This window comes from Letharia lupina, assembly GCF_014066315.1.
Source record: "Letharia lupina isolate WasteWater1 chromosome Unknown contig_5, whole genome shotgun sequence".
Classification (NCBI taxonomy): domain Eukaryota; kingdom Fungi; phylum Ascomycota; class Lecanoromycetes; order Lecanorales; family Parmeliaceae; genus Letharia; species Letharia lupina.
Genome location: NW_023502974.1, coordinates 2,457,239 through 2,472,504, shown reverse-complemented (window position 1 = coordinate 2,472,504; position 15,266 = coordinate 2,457,239). Strand labels below are relative to the sequence as shown.

At 51.3% G+C, this 15,266-nt stretch overlaps 4 protein-coding genes across 4 annotated transcripts; 1 reads left to right on the top strand and 3 right to left on the bottom strand.

Moving 5' to 3' along the window:
• Positions 1 to 5,549: 5,549 nt before the first annotated feature.
• On the bottom strand, positions 5,550 to 6,743 carry HO133_008927 (uncharacterized protein; the record flags this gene model as incomplete). Its single annotated transcript, XM_037299790.1, has 1 exon — positions 5,550 to 6,743. The coding sequence occupies one exon, from the start codon at positions 6,741 to 6,743 to the stop codon at positions 5,550 to 5,552; it is 1,194 nt and encodes a 397-aa protein (XP_037155791.1).
• A 315-nt stretch (positions 6,744 to 7,058) lies between these two features.
• On the top strand, positions 7,059 to 7,634 carry HO133_008926 (uncharacterized protein; the record flags this gene model as incomplete). Its single annotated transcript, XM_037299789.1, has 1 exon — positions 7,059 to 7,634. One exon carries the CDS (start codon positions 7,059 to 7,061, stop codon positions 7,632 to 7,634), a length of 576 nt encoding a protein of 191 aa, XP_037155790.1.
• A 3,128-nt stretch (positions 7,635 to 10,762) lies between these two features.
• Positions 10,763 to 12,707, bottom strand: HO133_008925 (uncharacterized protein; the record flags this gene model as incomplete). The annotated part of the gene is made up of 3 exons (XM_037299788.1): positions 10,763 to 12,144; positions 12,281 to 12,384; positions 12,448 to 12,707. 3 exons carry the CDS (start codon positions 12,705 to 12,707, stop codon positions 10,763 to 10,765), a joined length of 1,746 nt encoding a protein of 581 aa, XP_037155789.1.
• Positions 12,708 to 13,303: 596 nt separating this feature from the next.
• HO133_008924 (uncharacterized protein) lies at positions 13,304 to 13,986 on the bottom strand (the record flags this gene model as incomplete). The annotated part of the gene is made up of 2 exons (XM_037299787.1): positions 13,304 to 13,806; positions 13,944 to 13,986. 2 exons carry the CDS (start codon positions 13,984 to 13,986, stop codon positions 13,304 to 13,306), a joined length of 546 nt encoding a protein of 181 aa, XP_037155788.1.
• Positions 13,987 to 15,266: the final 1,280 nt, after the last annotated feature.

The window sequence follows — 15,266 nt, the reverse complement described above, 5'->3', positions numbered from 1 at the left end:
GGTCACGTGACTACGTCACGTGACACGCCTTAGCGCGCCCGTGTCAAGTCGCTCTTTCCTTCCATAGAACTCTTTAGTTAATACAACTAAGTGTCCTACCTTCATATTTTGATAGATTCATCCATTTCGAAAGTCATTCTGAGGTCTGGGCGGTCGGTGGCGTTTCCACGGGCGCAAGCCCGCTCCTCACGCCCCAATGAGGGCCCTATCATCTTAAACAGGCGGGCCCCGCATTACCGACTATTCTTTCCGGGCCTTGGCCCCAGGTTTTTCCAAACGCGCTGGCCCCCACCCGAAGCGTCCCTTGACGGTACTTCGGGCTGAGCACCCGGGCTCTATCCATCATAATACGATGCAAGACCGCACTGTCATAGATTCCCCCGGGCGACTTCTGCGCCATCGCGTCCGTTTCCGATCTAAACTGATCGCCAAGATAGATCTTCCAAATTTGCCAAACAGCCTCCGAGTACAGGATGTGCCACCGTTTGGTATCGTCCGGGCGGTCACGAAAGCCGGGCCCGAGGGCCAACATGCCAATTATTTCCGACGCGTCCCTCGGTCGATCCGCGCTGGATCGCCCGCAGGACGCTTTGCCATAGATCCGTTCAAAAGCACCCCACACCTCTTGAGCCGCGCTGCACTCCACCCACACATGCTCCACCGTCTGCAGTTGCTGATCGAGGGGACACCGCTGGGCCGCTTCATCAAGCCAATGAAGGGCCGGGCCGCATTCCACCACGCCTAGCAGCAGTCGATAGAGCAGGTCATTCATCTTCGGCACCCGTAAGGGTGCCACGTCCTTGTCGTAGACCGATTTCCACAGCTCGGTGGTCCGCACCACCCGACCCAGCTTACGGGCCATAACCGATCGGATCCGGGCCACTCTAGAGTTCAGGGCTCTTGGGTTCTGTTTCGCGTGCGCCATCACCTTGTAGGCGTACTTATAGTACATGTCCGTGACCGGAATCCACTTCCAGACCGGAACGGTGCCCGGCTGCACGTCTTCTCGAAAATCCGTGGCGATTCCGCAGTGCGGGAAGGGGGGCATCGGCGGGTCCCGGGCCCCCGGAGGGACCCATACCCGCTGCACGCCGTCCCCCCGCGCCCTGTCCAGAAGATCCCGCCATTGTGTCGGTAGTCCATTGATCAGTGTCTCAACTGCTCGGCGGCCCTGGGTTCTTTCCGGGGCGCGAAGCCCTAGATTCTCCCGGGGGACGATCCTAGAGACGTCGAGAAGATCGCCGATTACGTTTATGTCACCGTAATCCCCATTTGCTATGCGGCCCCATGTCGGTGACGTCCACAGGGCGGCGCCGCGGTTTCGGTGAGGCCCCTCCTCCAACAGCCTCGGGAAGTACCAGAAATTGGTATCCAGTACCTCGTCAATCGTCGAAGGGTGCCTAAAGTTCAGGGTCGCCTGCGGACGGAAATTTCCGGGATACCCCATTTCCGCCCACCACGGCTCCCAGATATGCCTCAGGCTCGGGGTCTTCACCACGCTTTGTCGGGTCACATTGTAGACCTGTTTCCACGGTGCCTGAGCCTTGGCCAACTGGGTGCCTGTCGATCGGGACCCCCGCAAGAGGGTGATCGCCATCTGCACCCACGGAAGGTTTGGCCGTCGCTCCATCCTCCCTACCCATGCAACCGACCATGCCGTTCGGGCCGCGTCCAGATTATAGGCAGCGAAACCGCCATGATCCTTTCGCAGGCGCGAATGCTCCGTCGATAGTCGGACCCGGGTACCACCCCAGATCAGGACCTGTTGCAATCTTTCGATCCGCCCCTGGTTTCGCCGACTTAAATCGAGGTGCTGTATTGCAAAAACCGGTACCGACACCAGCAAGGTTTTCGCGATTGTTAGTCGAGACCTCTGGGACAGCCTTAGCCGGGACCAGTTCGCCACTCGATCGCCCAAGTCCGCAATCATTTCATCCCAAAATTTCGCCAGGGCATCCCCGATCTCAAACCCTACCGGGATCCCCAGGTGCGTGTATGCTTCACCTCGGCGTAGGAGTTTGACGGCACGGAAGTCCCCCGTCAAGCCGGTTATGTCGAAACCTCCGAGGAGCATCAACACCGTCTTGACCCAATTGACTCTTTGCCCCGAAGCCCGTTGAAACACGCCGATGATCCGGCCCACTTCGATTAGCTCCGAGATGTCTCGAGGGAAGGTTACCGTGTCATCCGCGTACAGACAACACTTCACCACGTCCCCATTCGGTAATTCTATGTCTGCCAGCAAGTCGCTTCGTTGAAAGGACATCGCCAGTGGCTCCATCACCAGATCGAAAAGGATACACGACAGGGCATCGCCCTGGCGCACCCCACTGCTGACCTGGATCGCGCGTCCTCTTCGGCCGTTCACATAGGGCACAATCGTCGCATCATGGTACAAGGCCTTGACCCGCCGAATAAAACTGTCCGGAAGCCCAATGCGCCTCATCGCCGCCCATAAGTACGTCCGACTGACCCGATCGTAGGCCTTTTCCTGATCGAGGAACAGGACCCCCGCCCCGTCCTCGTCGTCCCCAAATTTATCAATGACACCCTGTACCAGCTTAACATTGTCCCCTATGAAACGACTCGGTAGAAACGCCGATTGGTGATCCCCAAGGACCGACTCAAGCAGCGGGACCAAGCGTTGTGTTAGGGTCCACGTATACATCCGATAGTCTGATCCCATAATGGATAGGGGTCTGTAGTTCTTGATCTCGGTCGGATCGTCCTTCTTGTACAGCACCGTCAGAACCCCCTCCAGGAACCACCCCGGCAAGGATTCCTCCGCCTGCACCGCCCGGAAGAACACCACCAAGGCCTTCACCACAGCCGAGTCCTCGCAATCATCCTGATCACTACCCCTGTATGTCATTTGCGCCTTGTACCAATCGTGCGGGATGCCGTCTGCACCAGGGGCCCGACCAAGCTTCCCCTTCAAGATTGCCTTGACGACCGACACGGCGTCAGCCGGGTGGTCCAGCCCTCCCGCATCATTCCGATCTACCTTTTCCGTCATGGCGCTGAAGAGCTCCCGCCGCGCCTCCCTGTCGGAGGGCTTCGGCTGGTAAAGGTCCCCGTAAAAGGCCTCCACGACCGCCACCATCTCACCCGCCTCGGAGGTCACCCGACCGGCGGCATCTTTGAGCTTTGGGATCGCGTGGCCCTTCCCCTTCATCCACTTGACCCGCTGGTAAAAGCTGGTGCTGGGGGTCTCTTCCTCGACGTAGTCTCTCACGAAGGCATTATGGCAGTAGTCGCGGCGGTCATCCTCTTCCATTTCCTTTAGCTCTTCGAGTAATGCCTCCCGCGCTGCCTCCTCCCGGGTGTCTTTCTGGGCCTGTAGTCTCAGGGTATGCTTTCGGGATCGGAGGGCGCCTCGCAGCTTCGCCTCCGACCGTCGTGCCAGGCCCGCTATCTCTTTCTTCAGCTCCAGCCATGCCGCGAGGACTGCGCCCGGGTTTTCGGGAGGACCCCTCAGGGCTTCGGGATCAGCCCCGGAGTGGTCCGCCACGAACTTCAGCAGCAGATCCTCACACTTGTCTTGGAATTCCTTGTTCTCAATGATGGCATGCCCCATTCGATACCGCCCCTTGCCGTATGCTGTGTTTGTCGGGCAGTATCTAAACATCACGGCGCTGTGATCCGTGTGCTGCAACGGGACGATGGCCCAATCCTCGGTGTTCATAAACCAGTCGGCCCTGATATAGATCCGATCGATCCTACTTTCCCCGGCCGAAGCCTGAGTCAGCAGGGCCGTATTTGAATGGGTGTACATCCTCCCCTCCGGCCAGCGTTACCGCCAGCCGTCAAGATATTCCGATTCCACATCCATCAGCTCCGTTAGGACCAAACTGTGCGTCTCACGATCCTCGTCCCCGAACAAGTTCCCCGCTTTGCTGTCCTCGCGATAACACACCATATTCCAGTCCCCGCAGAGAATATCACATCGCGGCCGCCCGCTCAAGCGTTCGTGGGCTATATCAGCCAAGGCCTTCCCGAAAGGTATTCTATCCCTCGCCGTTGGGGGCATGTAAACACACCCAACCACCAAGAATTCCCTCGCAGTCTTGATCTCGGTCATCAACACCCGTCCGGTGGCCTCACCCCAATCGAGGGCGCCCAGATCGCCTTCGAATTCTGCCTGTTGTTTGTCAATAATTATCATTACCCCTGCGTTGCTTTGTGGATCTATTGCGGTTAGCATATCCACGCGGGGGAAATCGTCCATTAGTTCTTCGGCCCTGCTATTGTCTACGTGAGTTTCCTATAGAGTTAGTTGCGTCCGAAGGGAGACGATTAACATGTTTCTGCAGTAAGTAAGCCTACTAGATATGGTAGCCGGGTGGCATTTCTATATCTTGGATATCGAAAAGATTCGCTATATGGTCGGAAGACGGTATTATCTTATCTCAGTACTGAGAGACTAAGTGTTCAAACGTGTGAGCAAGGTTGTTCAGTCTGCACTCTTGATATCTGCCGATAGACTCTATGGGATTTTATAAGCGCGCCAGCGGTCAGAAATAAGTTGTGGTTACAGAGGGGCGCATTTTAAAGGTGAGAAAGAAGTGAAGTCAAATGAGATTAGCAAAGACACATAGATAGACAAATAATGTTTCTTACGAGAAGGTGGGTTTTATGTATTGAAAATGGCACAATATTAATAGACATAACCAATAGACTGAGCTAGCTGCCTACGTTACCACTTATCGTTTAGATGGCGGGCCGTGCAATTGTGCACGAATTGTGCGTGCAATGTACAGACTGTAGAGGGGAAAAGAGGATCAGATTGAACTGTGAAGGATTCTCATGTTGAACCCCATAAGGAGGGGCTGAAAGGCATGTGTTGATGAGGCTGGCTCACTCAGATGTTCCCAATGAATCACAAAGCTGAGACACATGGGTAGATCGTAGAAAACGGAATTGCGCCGCTTAGTTGCCGCAAGTGGCATGAGTGCGCTTCAGCAGGGCGAGCCCAGCCGAAAGGGAAGCCGTATATTACGGCGGCTGTATGGATTCATGCGTTGATCCTGAAGGAACACATCTTGGGGAAGTGGGGATCACATCTCACTCTACTTTCGTGTTTGATACGTGGATGTCTTACAACCCGACGAATACGAACCATGTATCAACGATAGTCGGTCTGCAGTCGTACTGCAAGATGCTCGCAGTAATGCTGAAGGTCGAGCAGCCCTCAGTAGCGTGCTTCAACAGAACCTGGAAGCTTGTCGTGAGAGTCTTCTTTGGTCTGGAATGGGCATCGGTACGCATGAAGGTAATACATGGTGGTAAGGTCATTTGCCAGAAATTGGACTCTCTGGCAAAAGCACTCTGCTTGTAAACCAAAAGCAACACTCCATAGCGCGATGGAATGTACTATTTCGCATATGGAAGGATACTCGAATATCGTGGAATTCTATTCCAATTACGTTGAGGACTGCTCTGCTGGATACATTGTGTCCGAAAAGAAGAAATTTCTGAAGCCAAATTCATCTCATAAGACACGTAATATATATTTGTTCGATCATCAACTTTACATAATGAGTAGATGCTCAAGGAGAAGGTAAACGCCCAATCGCACGCGCCGCATCATCTCTGCCGAACCACTCTTCCCCAACAAGCTGATAACGACAGGAGTACACACGCCGGTAGGCATTGCGGACAATCGACTCGCTTGTACCGACCACTTCCGCAACCCGTCGGGCAGTGACAGGGCTACCGAGCATATGAGAAGCCATGAAAAGACCGATCGCTGTCATCCACCTTGGATGAAGATGAGACATGAAGCCCAAGTCGTGAAGATGGTCAGCAATACTGTAACTGAAGTCGACGAATCTGTCGTCCAATCTAAGCTCGTCGGAACCTTCTTCGCAACCTACCCTGAGCAATTCCGATACATGGTCGTACTCTATCTCCTCATCGGTCATGGATGGAGCAGGCCAATTCAAGGGATCTACCTCATCGAAGGCGTTGTCCAATAAGGAAAGGAAATCGGCATCGACGATTTGTTCCCGCTCAGGGTAGATGAGATCGTAGGTGTAGCGGATGTGATGGGCATCAACGCGTGTCACAGCAGCTACTTCTCTTGCAGATCTCGGCTCGCCTGCAAGAAAAGAGGCGATGTAGATACTCACTGCAACGATGCACCATTCGGTGTGATCTTCATTCCATCTCTCCATCTCCACCAGCTTCTGGATTATCAATCCCGAGACCACGGTGATTTGCATGTCAAGTCCGAGCTGAGCACAGAAATTGTGATTGAGTTCTCTAACACTCGGCCGATCGCCTTCATCCTCGATCTCCCCATTCTCGTGACCGTCCAGGATGCCATGCTCGAGGTAGGGTCGTGGTTGTGCTGGGAAAAATTCCCGCCGGCAAATTGGGCATGAATTGTGTTCTTTGAGCCAGGTAGCAATGCATGCTGAGCCGATAGAATGGTTGCAAGGAAGGCGCATTTCCACCTCGATGGTTCCGGTCTCACGACAGAGGGTGCCGTACCCTTCCATGCATATGGCACAGGTCTCATCCTTATTCTGTACGCTGTTTTGCATTTGGAGAAGATCGTAGAGGAATGCTTCGGCCATTGTGAAAGCCGGATCTTGGTAGTTGAGCTTCTGCTTTGTGAATGCTATGTTCTGGTCGAGTCTGAGAGTATGGCAACTGTGAGGATCGAGAGCGATGTTCTGTGAATTCAGAACCCTGAACGAGGGAGAGATGGAGGGATAAGATGGCACTCGACTCTCCATGGAAAAAGCCTTTGTTTGATCTTGCGTTTTGTTATGCAAGGCTTTGTTAATTTGTTTGTGACTGACGTTTGTATCAAAGAATGGCTTTGTCACTCTTCGTCGGAAAAGCTTCGAACACTGCTCTTTGTCAAGCGCGGCGCAACAAAGGAATGTTAGCCAAACAACAGATGGCATCTTTGTTCATGAGAAAAGGCATCTCATATGTTTTTGTTTTTGCTCCTAGATCATTTTTCCAACTATCTCCTCTCAACAGTACAACTTTTTCATATCCATTCCAATTCAAGATACAACTCAAACCAGAAGAGCAACAACAAAATGTGTCGCGGAAACCTTCAGTATTTTGGAGACTGTGGCCACGAGAAGAAGTTTCACCCTACCAAACTCTGCCCTTACTACTCTCCAAATCAAGACAAATGTCTCGGCACTCTCACAATCTGCCATCAAACAGTCATACACTCACCGGCCATTTGTGTATCGTGTGCCGTCCGCATCGAAACAGGCATGATCCTGGAGTGCGATCGTGCCACTCGAAAATTCGAAAAGAAAATCGAGACACTGAATCGTGCCTTGAGCAAAGACAAAGATACGTTGGTCCATCGTGCGATGATATCTGAGCGTGCAAAATTGATGAAGGCTCTGACTGAATTTACAGAGAGAAAGAACGAGGAGCTGGCGGTTTTCCAGAAGGAGCAGGGAAGAAATGCTCCCGGCCGGGCCGAAGATCTTCCTCATGATTGGTGGAACGACGAGGAGGAGGATTCAGTTCAGCCATCGAGATCCCGTCATGGTTGGTGCGATGATGACGATGAGGACACATCTCGGTTGGTGGCACCTTTCGATGATCGATGGAACGATGACCTTCTCCAGGCCAGGAAAATCCCTTGTGAATAATGCACTGGTGAGGATGAGAACTGACATCATTTTCGATATCGTATGGGCTTGGGGACAATGACCTGTGTGAAAGTAGGCGTTTAAGATAGGGATTGGGAACCCCCTGCTATTGCTGCTCGAGTTAGTATATCCATTTTGATTTCATATTGTCATATTGAAGGTCAACCACTAGGTGCATTTGTAAATAGGCAAGAAAGTTGTAGCGCACTTCTCACGCGACAACGGTGGCTAGGCTGATGACCTCGACGCTGCATTGCATTGAATTCGTTAGGAGCTACCTGTTCATCTTGAACAGGATATTCGGAATATGTTCTTCATCTTCGGTTACCTAGGCTTACCTAAAGCCCACGCTTCAGCGGCCTATTCTCTTCAACATTCTGATGCGTGGGCAGTCTTATTTCCAGAGGCACGCCCGAATCTCCAGGTTGCTTGCTTTCCCATGGAGATGACTCCTGTAACAAGACTCCGTCTGCGACGCGCGCATTGCTGGGCCATATCCGTTCTTTGCTGATGCCCGCACTTGCGCTGGCTAGCCTTCGGATTTGTAGTATTCTTTGAAAGTAGAGATAGAGAGGGCGGAATGTAAGGGCATTCGCGCATAGGATGCCGACGTTGACTTCCGGTCTGTTGCCTCAGCTGGCTCAGCTTGAGATTCGCTGAGAAGTGAGGCTGATCTTAGCAATTTACAGCCTCCATGCGACATTTGCAGATATTGCCCCTACGATGTTGAGCAGGTTTGCTAAATCCACAACTGCCATCGTCAAATATAGTGAACTCACTTGTTAGATCCGGGTCAGTGATGGCAGGAGAGAGAGCCGTGCGCATAGTACAGCATATGGCCGCACTGCAGGTCCCTTTAGTCAATAGCCGGTACTGATTTCTTCTAGCCCCATCAGTACGCATAGACCTATTCTAGTCTTCAGGCTGATCTGAAGGTTTTGGAGGAAGAATGCTGGCAGCGCTGTGCAGATCAGATCTCTGATTATCGACAGGACTGTTTGGCTATACTGTCAACTCTGTACGTTGTCCGCTCTAGGAAGCGACCTTAATCCTTTGCGCAATGATGATAGATGTAGCCTGGCGATTCGAAAGGCAGGAGCCATTAATGCCCACAGCCCAGTATGTCTTCAACGGCCTGCAGATTCATAGAAATAGGAACACGAATATTGCTCTTAAAGAATCATGAATCGAATTAGTCTGTACATCATCATCGTTACCTAGCTCGAGTCGACGATACGTAAGAGAAACAAGCCTATCGAGATATTGGTGAGCGTGAGTGTGATGAAGACTTGCACCCAATCGGCCCAGCCAAGGGCCTGGAACTTCCTCTACGGCGCAGACTCAAGATAGGAATCGTGTCTCCCCAGACCATCGAAGGCTTTTAAGGTAATGAAAGAGGCCCATAATGGTCGTAACTTAGACGAGGAATTCGATCAGGGTGCGCGCCAACCTTGGTGCTCACCGGACATATATTTACGTCTGCCATAATCCCATCATCCCGGCCAAGAATTTGTGTGAAACGTGCGCGAATCCATGGCACGTCTCCGCTGTGCCGTAAAACGTGTGCGACTTGGGGTGCTTCCGCAGATCTGTGAGTTCCGCGCTTCTACTCGCAATCAAAACACTTAGAACAAGCGTGGCTTGCAGAGCATAATGATAATGTGACCCATTTCACCAAAGATTTTCGTCTTTGTCAAATCACATTCAAGGGAAGACATGTGTTTGGCTGTTTCACAGTCATGTAGGAATGATTATGTGCTTCAGCAGATAGGTCGCCTCATATTCCTGAGACTTCGATATAGTCAGCACCTGTCCTGCGCTGAGAGGAATATCTTCAGCTCCCGCTTGAAAATACTTTTGACTTCTTCTCTTCCCTCTGATTTCCCTCCCTCTGCATAAAATCTTTTCATGAGCCCGTCAATCTTTCCCATCATCGCCTCTGTGCTTCGATTCATTCTCGCATGACGGGACCTTGTACAGGTACAAAGAATGGGTGCTAAGTATTGAGGGCGTGGCGTCGAGCTCCCAGCGAGGTAGACTTCGCCACGATGATCTTGAACTTAGATCACTTGTCTTCATCCATGACGTCTACTGATGCTTAGCTCAGAGACAGATAGGGGCTCGTGTCCGATTAGTGCGCCGCATCACTCGGTGAATAGGACGTCTTGAGCATGGTGCTGGTATGAAAGCTGGATATCGTTGGCTTGCTTGACGGGACATGAGATTCAAAGAACGATCATGAAGACAAGTGCTTCGATGAATGTCTGCACGGCAAATATGCAGAATGCAAAGGAAACACTCCTGTGACAATTGCAGGCAAATTTCAGAAAAACGTGTTCGTGAGAGATACGGCTCCTGGATGCCGTTTGTACGATCGCAATTTGCATCACACGCACACAACATGGTCATACCTCGCCATCAGAGTTTCTGCATAGTACCATCTGCTGTAATATGACCACGAGAGCATTGTTCGAAGCGCATACTTTCGAGTCATCGACGACTGCAACACCAAAGCCAAAAGGAGCAGAGCAATCAGCCGACTATGAAGTCATTATATAATCCTTAAAAAAAATTATTAGCAGAATACGAAGTAAAACAAAGTGAATGCTAAGCCTTCATGCACTCTATGAGCGAAGTCCCCCTAGTCGCTAGGATAATGGGATGGAGTGCAATGCGTCATTCATCTGAGGCTTTTTCGAGCACAAATCTGCCTTCCGATCTGTGCGGCAATGTGACATGATCTTATGCGCATAGCAACTTTAGAATGACAAGGAATGCGACACCATGAGTTCCAGGCCTGAAGGAATGACTTCATACCTGTGCCACGGTTCCTCCACCAACTCTAGAAAATTAAGAACGTGCGAGATAGTCTCGAAACGTATCGATGTTGGCAAGATACATTTTCTCAATAACACGTGAGATCGGCAAATGATGAATCTGAAAGTAACGAGCACTAGAATGATTATCTTGTGGTAGCATATATGCAGCGAAGAACTATCACGGTCTAGGGCAAAAGAGAATTCTTCATGACATAGATAAAGGACCTCCTCTCAACGTCAACACTAACAGCAGACCAAAGATCCTGTTGCCTCTGTCGAGCTCTTCGCCGGAATGCCTTGAATAAAATACTAAGAAGGGCTCGAAACAGCGTACCCCGACCCTGGCGCGGAATCGGCAGCACCAGCCGTTCCATTCGAGGACGCAGGAAAGCAATTGGGGTCATTTGCCGTGCCGTTGATATGCGGCCCCGTCCAATTCACCATTTCACACGAGTCGTATACGCCGCAATAATCGACGCAACTCGCCAGGGTGTCGGTAACTGTGCTGGAGAGAGCCGCACTGCCGGGAATGGCGAGCGTGTTGTCGCAACCGATGGTCCAAGCGTTGCCGTAATCGTCGTAGTATGCTTGATTGTCGTAAGACACGCCTTGGGTGTTGTTTGTCGTGCAGAGATTCTGATCCTCGAGAGTGCCAGGGGAAGGACCGTTGACGTTGACACCGCTGTACAATCCGTCAACGGTAGATGCCGCGTAACCGCCAAAGCTCCATTTTGGATAGCAATTGCTGGAATTACTTGGGATGGAGGGCGGATCTTGGTAGGTGACAGCAACACAGTCCGTTAGTAGGGAGCAATATTCGAGGCAATCCTCGAAGCTCTCGGCGTGTGCGTCGGAGTCGGCAGGCGAGGATTGTAGGTCCAAGTTGCACCTAATGTCGTACGTGTATCCGAAATAATCACTGTATTTGGTGTTGTTACCGACATAGTTGGCCGAGCTAACACATGATGGAGTCGCAGACTCAAGAGTTTGCTCGGCAGTGCTGGATCCTACGGTTGCAGTGGCACCACCGTTGGCTGTTGCGGTGGCCCCGCCATCAACCCCGTAGACTGATGGATCCATGCCACTTGTGTTGCCCCCATGGGCTGTCGTTTCGGTGGCACCACTGTTGCCGCCGATGGTTGTTGCGACAGTACTACTATTACCGCCGTTGGTTGCTGTTGCGTTAACACCGCTGTTACCTCCGTTCGCTGCTGTTGCGGTGTTAGTAATATTGGCCGTCGCAGAGCCAGGTGTGATAGTAGCCGCGGTTATGGCGGTGTTGGAAAAGGTATAATTCGAGAAATAAGAGCTGTCAGTGGTGCTGTAGACATATGTGGAAGTTGACTCGACCGCAGCGGAGGAGGTGGTGGAGCCAATGACGACCGATTCATCCGAGCCGGTGGATGAGTCCGCGACGACTGAGGCAGAAGAGATGGGTGAGTAAGAGGTGGATGAAGTTCCGATGGTGGAGCTAGCCGATTCAATCGTACTGTAGGGGACTGCTGACAAGCTAGCGACATTCGGCGTAACGTGGTAGACGAGTGCGTAACCGCCAGGGGCGCCGCAACATTCGCTACTATTGCCCGCACAAGGGATGCAGTCGCCGCTGGTGACCTCTCTCTTGTTTTTAGATGGGGGAACAGAAGATGGTGAGCCGTTGGGTGCAGATGAGCCACAATTGCATTCATCTCCTAGCAGTTGTCAGATCCAAAACGTTCGCCGATACGACTCTCACGTATATACCGTTCTCGAGCGCCATGTAGGGATATCCTTGACAAGTGGTATCACAGAGCTCCGTTGTCATCTTAGGGCTGGTGGAGACGGGACCACCCAAGAGATCTCCGTCTGCTGGAGCAGGGTAGTAACCAAGAGCATCAAAATGTCCAGTAGTATTATGTCCAGTAGTGTTGTTGCTAGGCATGATTGGGGCACTGGAAATAAAGTCAGCATGCTTCTTTTCAAATTTATGTTGTCCTAGGGAGAAGTGGTCCTACCCGCTGTTGGTAGCAGAGCCAGTACCGTTGCCAGACCCAATTGAGGCCCCAGATCCCGATCCGAATCCAGAACCACCTGCTCCAGAGCCAGAAGTGTTGCCGGCCCCAGCGGCACTACCACCAAACGCTCCAATGCCTGTACAGAAAGGATCGGTATTGATGGATACGGTGACAGTAGTCACGTATTGAGCAAGTGTCAGCGTTGTATCATTGCTTAGAAGAGCCAACAGCGCAAGGGCAAGCCCATCTCGGGACTTCATGTTGGATGAAGGAGTGAAAGCCCAAGAGTTGAGGAGGATTGATTAGCAGCGATTATTGTCTTTACGAAGTAGTTTGTAGAAGTATTACTCAGATGGAAAGTAGAGACAATAACAAAAAGTGTGCTGAATGGAAGAAATTATGAGCGTGCTAAGTTCGCAGGCTTATAGCACTGACAATCCTTCCAGAGAAATGAGAATGGTCCTTGGAATGATACACATCGCGTTGTCTCCTCGCTAGCCTGCATTCCTCGGGGGCAGAAGAATGTTCAAAACCTTAAATTACCAACCACGCTTCGATATTAGATGCTTTCCTTTTGCAGAATAACTTCGCCTATATCTTCACTTCAGACGGTTGTGATCGAACCAAAGGAATGGATTTGCTGGCGTACGACGCAACGAAAACAACAGAAAGGAAGCGAGATCAAACGGAAGACCTTGTATGAAGTACGTGATACATTGTCAAAGTGAAACGAACAAGACATTCTGCATTTCAGATAGCTGCTCCGACGCATCCCTCCTTGATTACGAGAATAGCTTGCAGTCTTCAGCCTCTAACCTAGTTCGAAATGAGCTATAGTGGCGCTAAACATAGCCACTCAAGATGTGCTTTGGGCCATTACGCCAACAATCGTAACATACAGTTGTTTCTTCGGGCCCACGGCCTCAATTCCACCCAGATTAAAAACTGCGCCAGCCGTACACTGAATCGCTAGAGCAAAAGCCGCCCCCTGAATCTCTAGGAGGGTCATTGTGTCTTCCTGGTCGTCGTAAACCATGTCTAGGTTGACGACACATGTGCCACTGTGGAAGGTCTTTGGAAGCTTGTAGGTTGCATGTCTACCGCGACCGAAGGTATAATGTTCCATGACTGACCCTTTCGTTATCTGCATGGCGGCAGCTGCGCAATCGTGGTAGGTTGTTGGGAGGCGGACCGGGCTGGGATATAAGCAGGGGTTATCATCGAGAAAAGTAGTATTGATGATTGAAAGAGTGGGAGGATTCAATGTGACTGAGTTGAACAATGTCGGTAGATGGGGCTGCAGAGGACTTGCCAAAATGACCGGTGCGAGGTAGAATAACAAGATTTGAGCGCTGAGGACTGCAAGTATTGGCAGCATGATAAGATGGGCAGTATACGTAGGGGTGTAAGTAATGGAGGATTCTGAGCAACTAAAAACGCTTTAGAAGGAAACTGGCCCGGAGGCTATTTGCATCTTGCGCTTGATTGTGCTGTACCTTGTTTCAACACTTGTTGCGGCTTTTTCTTCCACGCGCGCATTGGTTCTTGCGAACAAATGAGGCATCAATCTTTACGACTACGATTACTCAACCTGGGCATCGTCCCGAGACCGGAGCCTCGTCTGCCGCTGTCGGGAAAGCCTAAAATAAGGTGCGGGTTGAAGAGTGTCTGTGCTCAACCAGCGGTGTAGGAAAATGGAGAGAGAGCCAAGGAGGGCAGAGACGACGAGTTGTTGAGAATAGGATCAACGATGATGATGGGGGCTTCGTTTCTCAGAAGCCATAACATCAAAAGCAGATTTGGATGATTTTGACACGTCGCGGCCTCCTGCCTTGGTGTCGAGCCATTTCAGGGCCAGGCAGTCAACCCCACCGGTATTGGAACAACCCCAATCATATGCGACCAGTAGGAACCAGCACATGGTGCTACCGCTGCAACCTTGGAAGTTGCTTCAAGATTCACGACCGGCACTGGATGGGCCAAGCTCCAAATCTGTCCGTCTGGATGGTCCGTGTCGCTGACTTGGATGTCGCCGCTCATTGGTTGATGAGAAGCCGAGCTTTGAGTAAGGCTACTGTTCTTGCTGTCTTGTGTAACAAACAGACAAGGATCGTCGGCTTCGCAGGATTGGAGAGACTTTGGCTTCGATTTGTGGTAGAATCGATGGCTCCCAGAAATGCACCCTTGAAGTCAGCTTACTTAGCTGGACATGATCTTATGCCATGGAAACGTTATTGGCGTATACGCTGCAATGACGGTCGAGTTGCAGCCCCAGAAAGCGTTTCGTAGTGTGGCAGCAAGATCCGGTCCTCCGGACGTCCGAAACACATGGACGAAGTCTTTATAGGGCGCCTGGATCGTGCTTGTATACCGGACAATTAAAGTCGGAGTCGAGGTATCACCCAGGTATAGTAATGTAAGAGATTACTCAGCAGATGTAAGTGAACGTTGGCCTGGTCATTGTCGATGACGGCGTCGCTCGGACGAATGCTGGAAGAATGTTGAGGATCATGACGAAGGAAAGAATGAAGGGAGCATTGACATGATAGAGTGACAAGCTGTCAGGGCGATAGAAATCTGTCTTCCATGAGTCAGAAACCTAAGAGCAATGACTGAGAATGAACAGGAGCGTCAGAAAATGCCTGCTATTTCCCTTTCAGTGGTGTATGGCCTGAGACGAGGGGAAGCTGCTCAGAAAGCAGGGTGGGGGGATAGTAACACATATACAGAAGGTCTGCAACAGGACCTCTCTATTACTGCCACCGTCGTTAATCAGCAACAGTCCTAGGCGCTTAATGTTGGCGCTGGTTGGATGGATT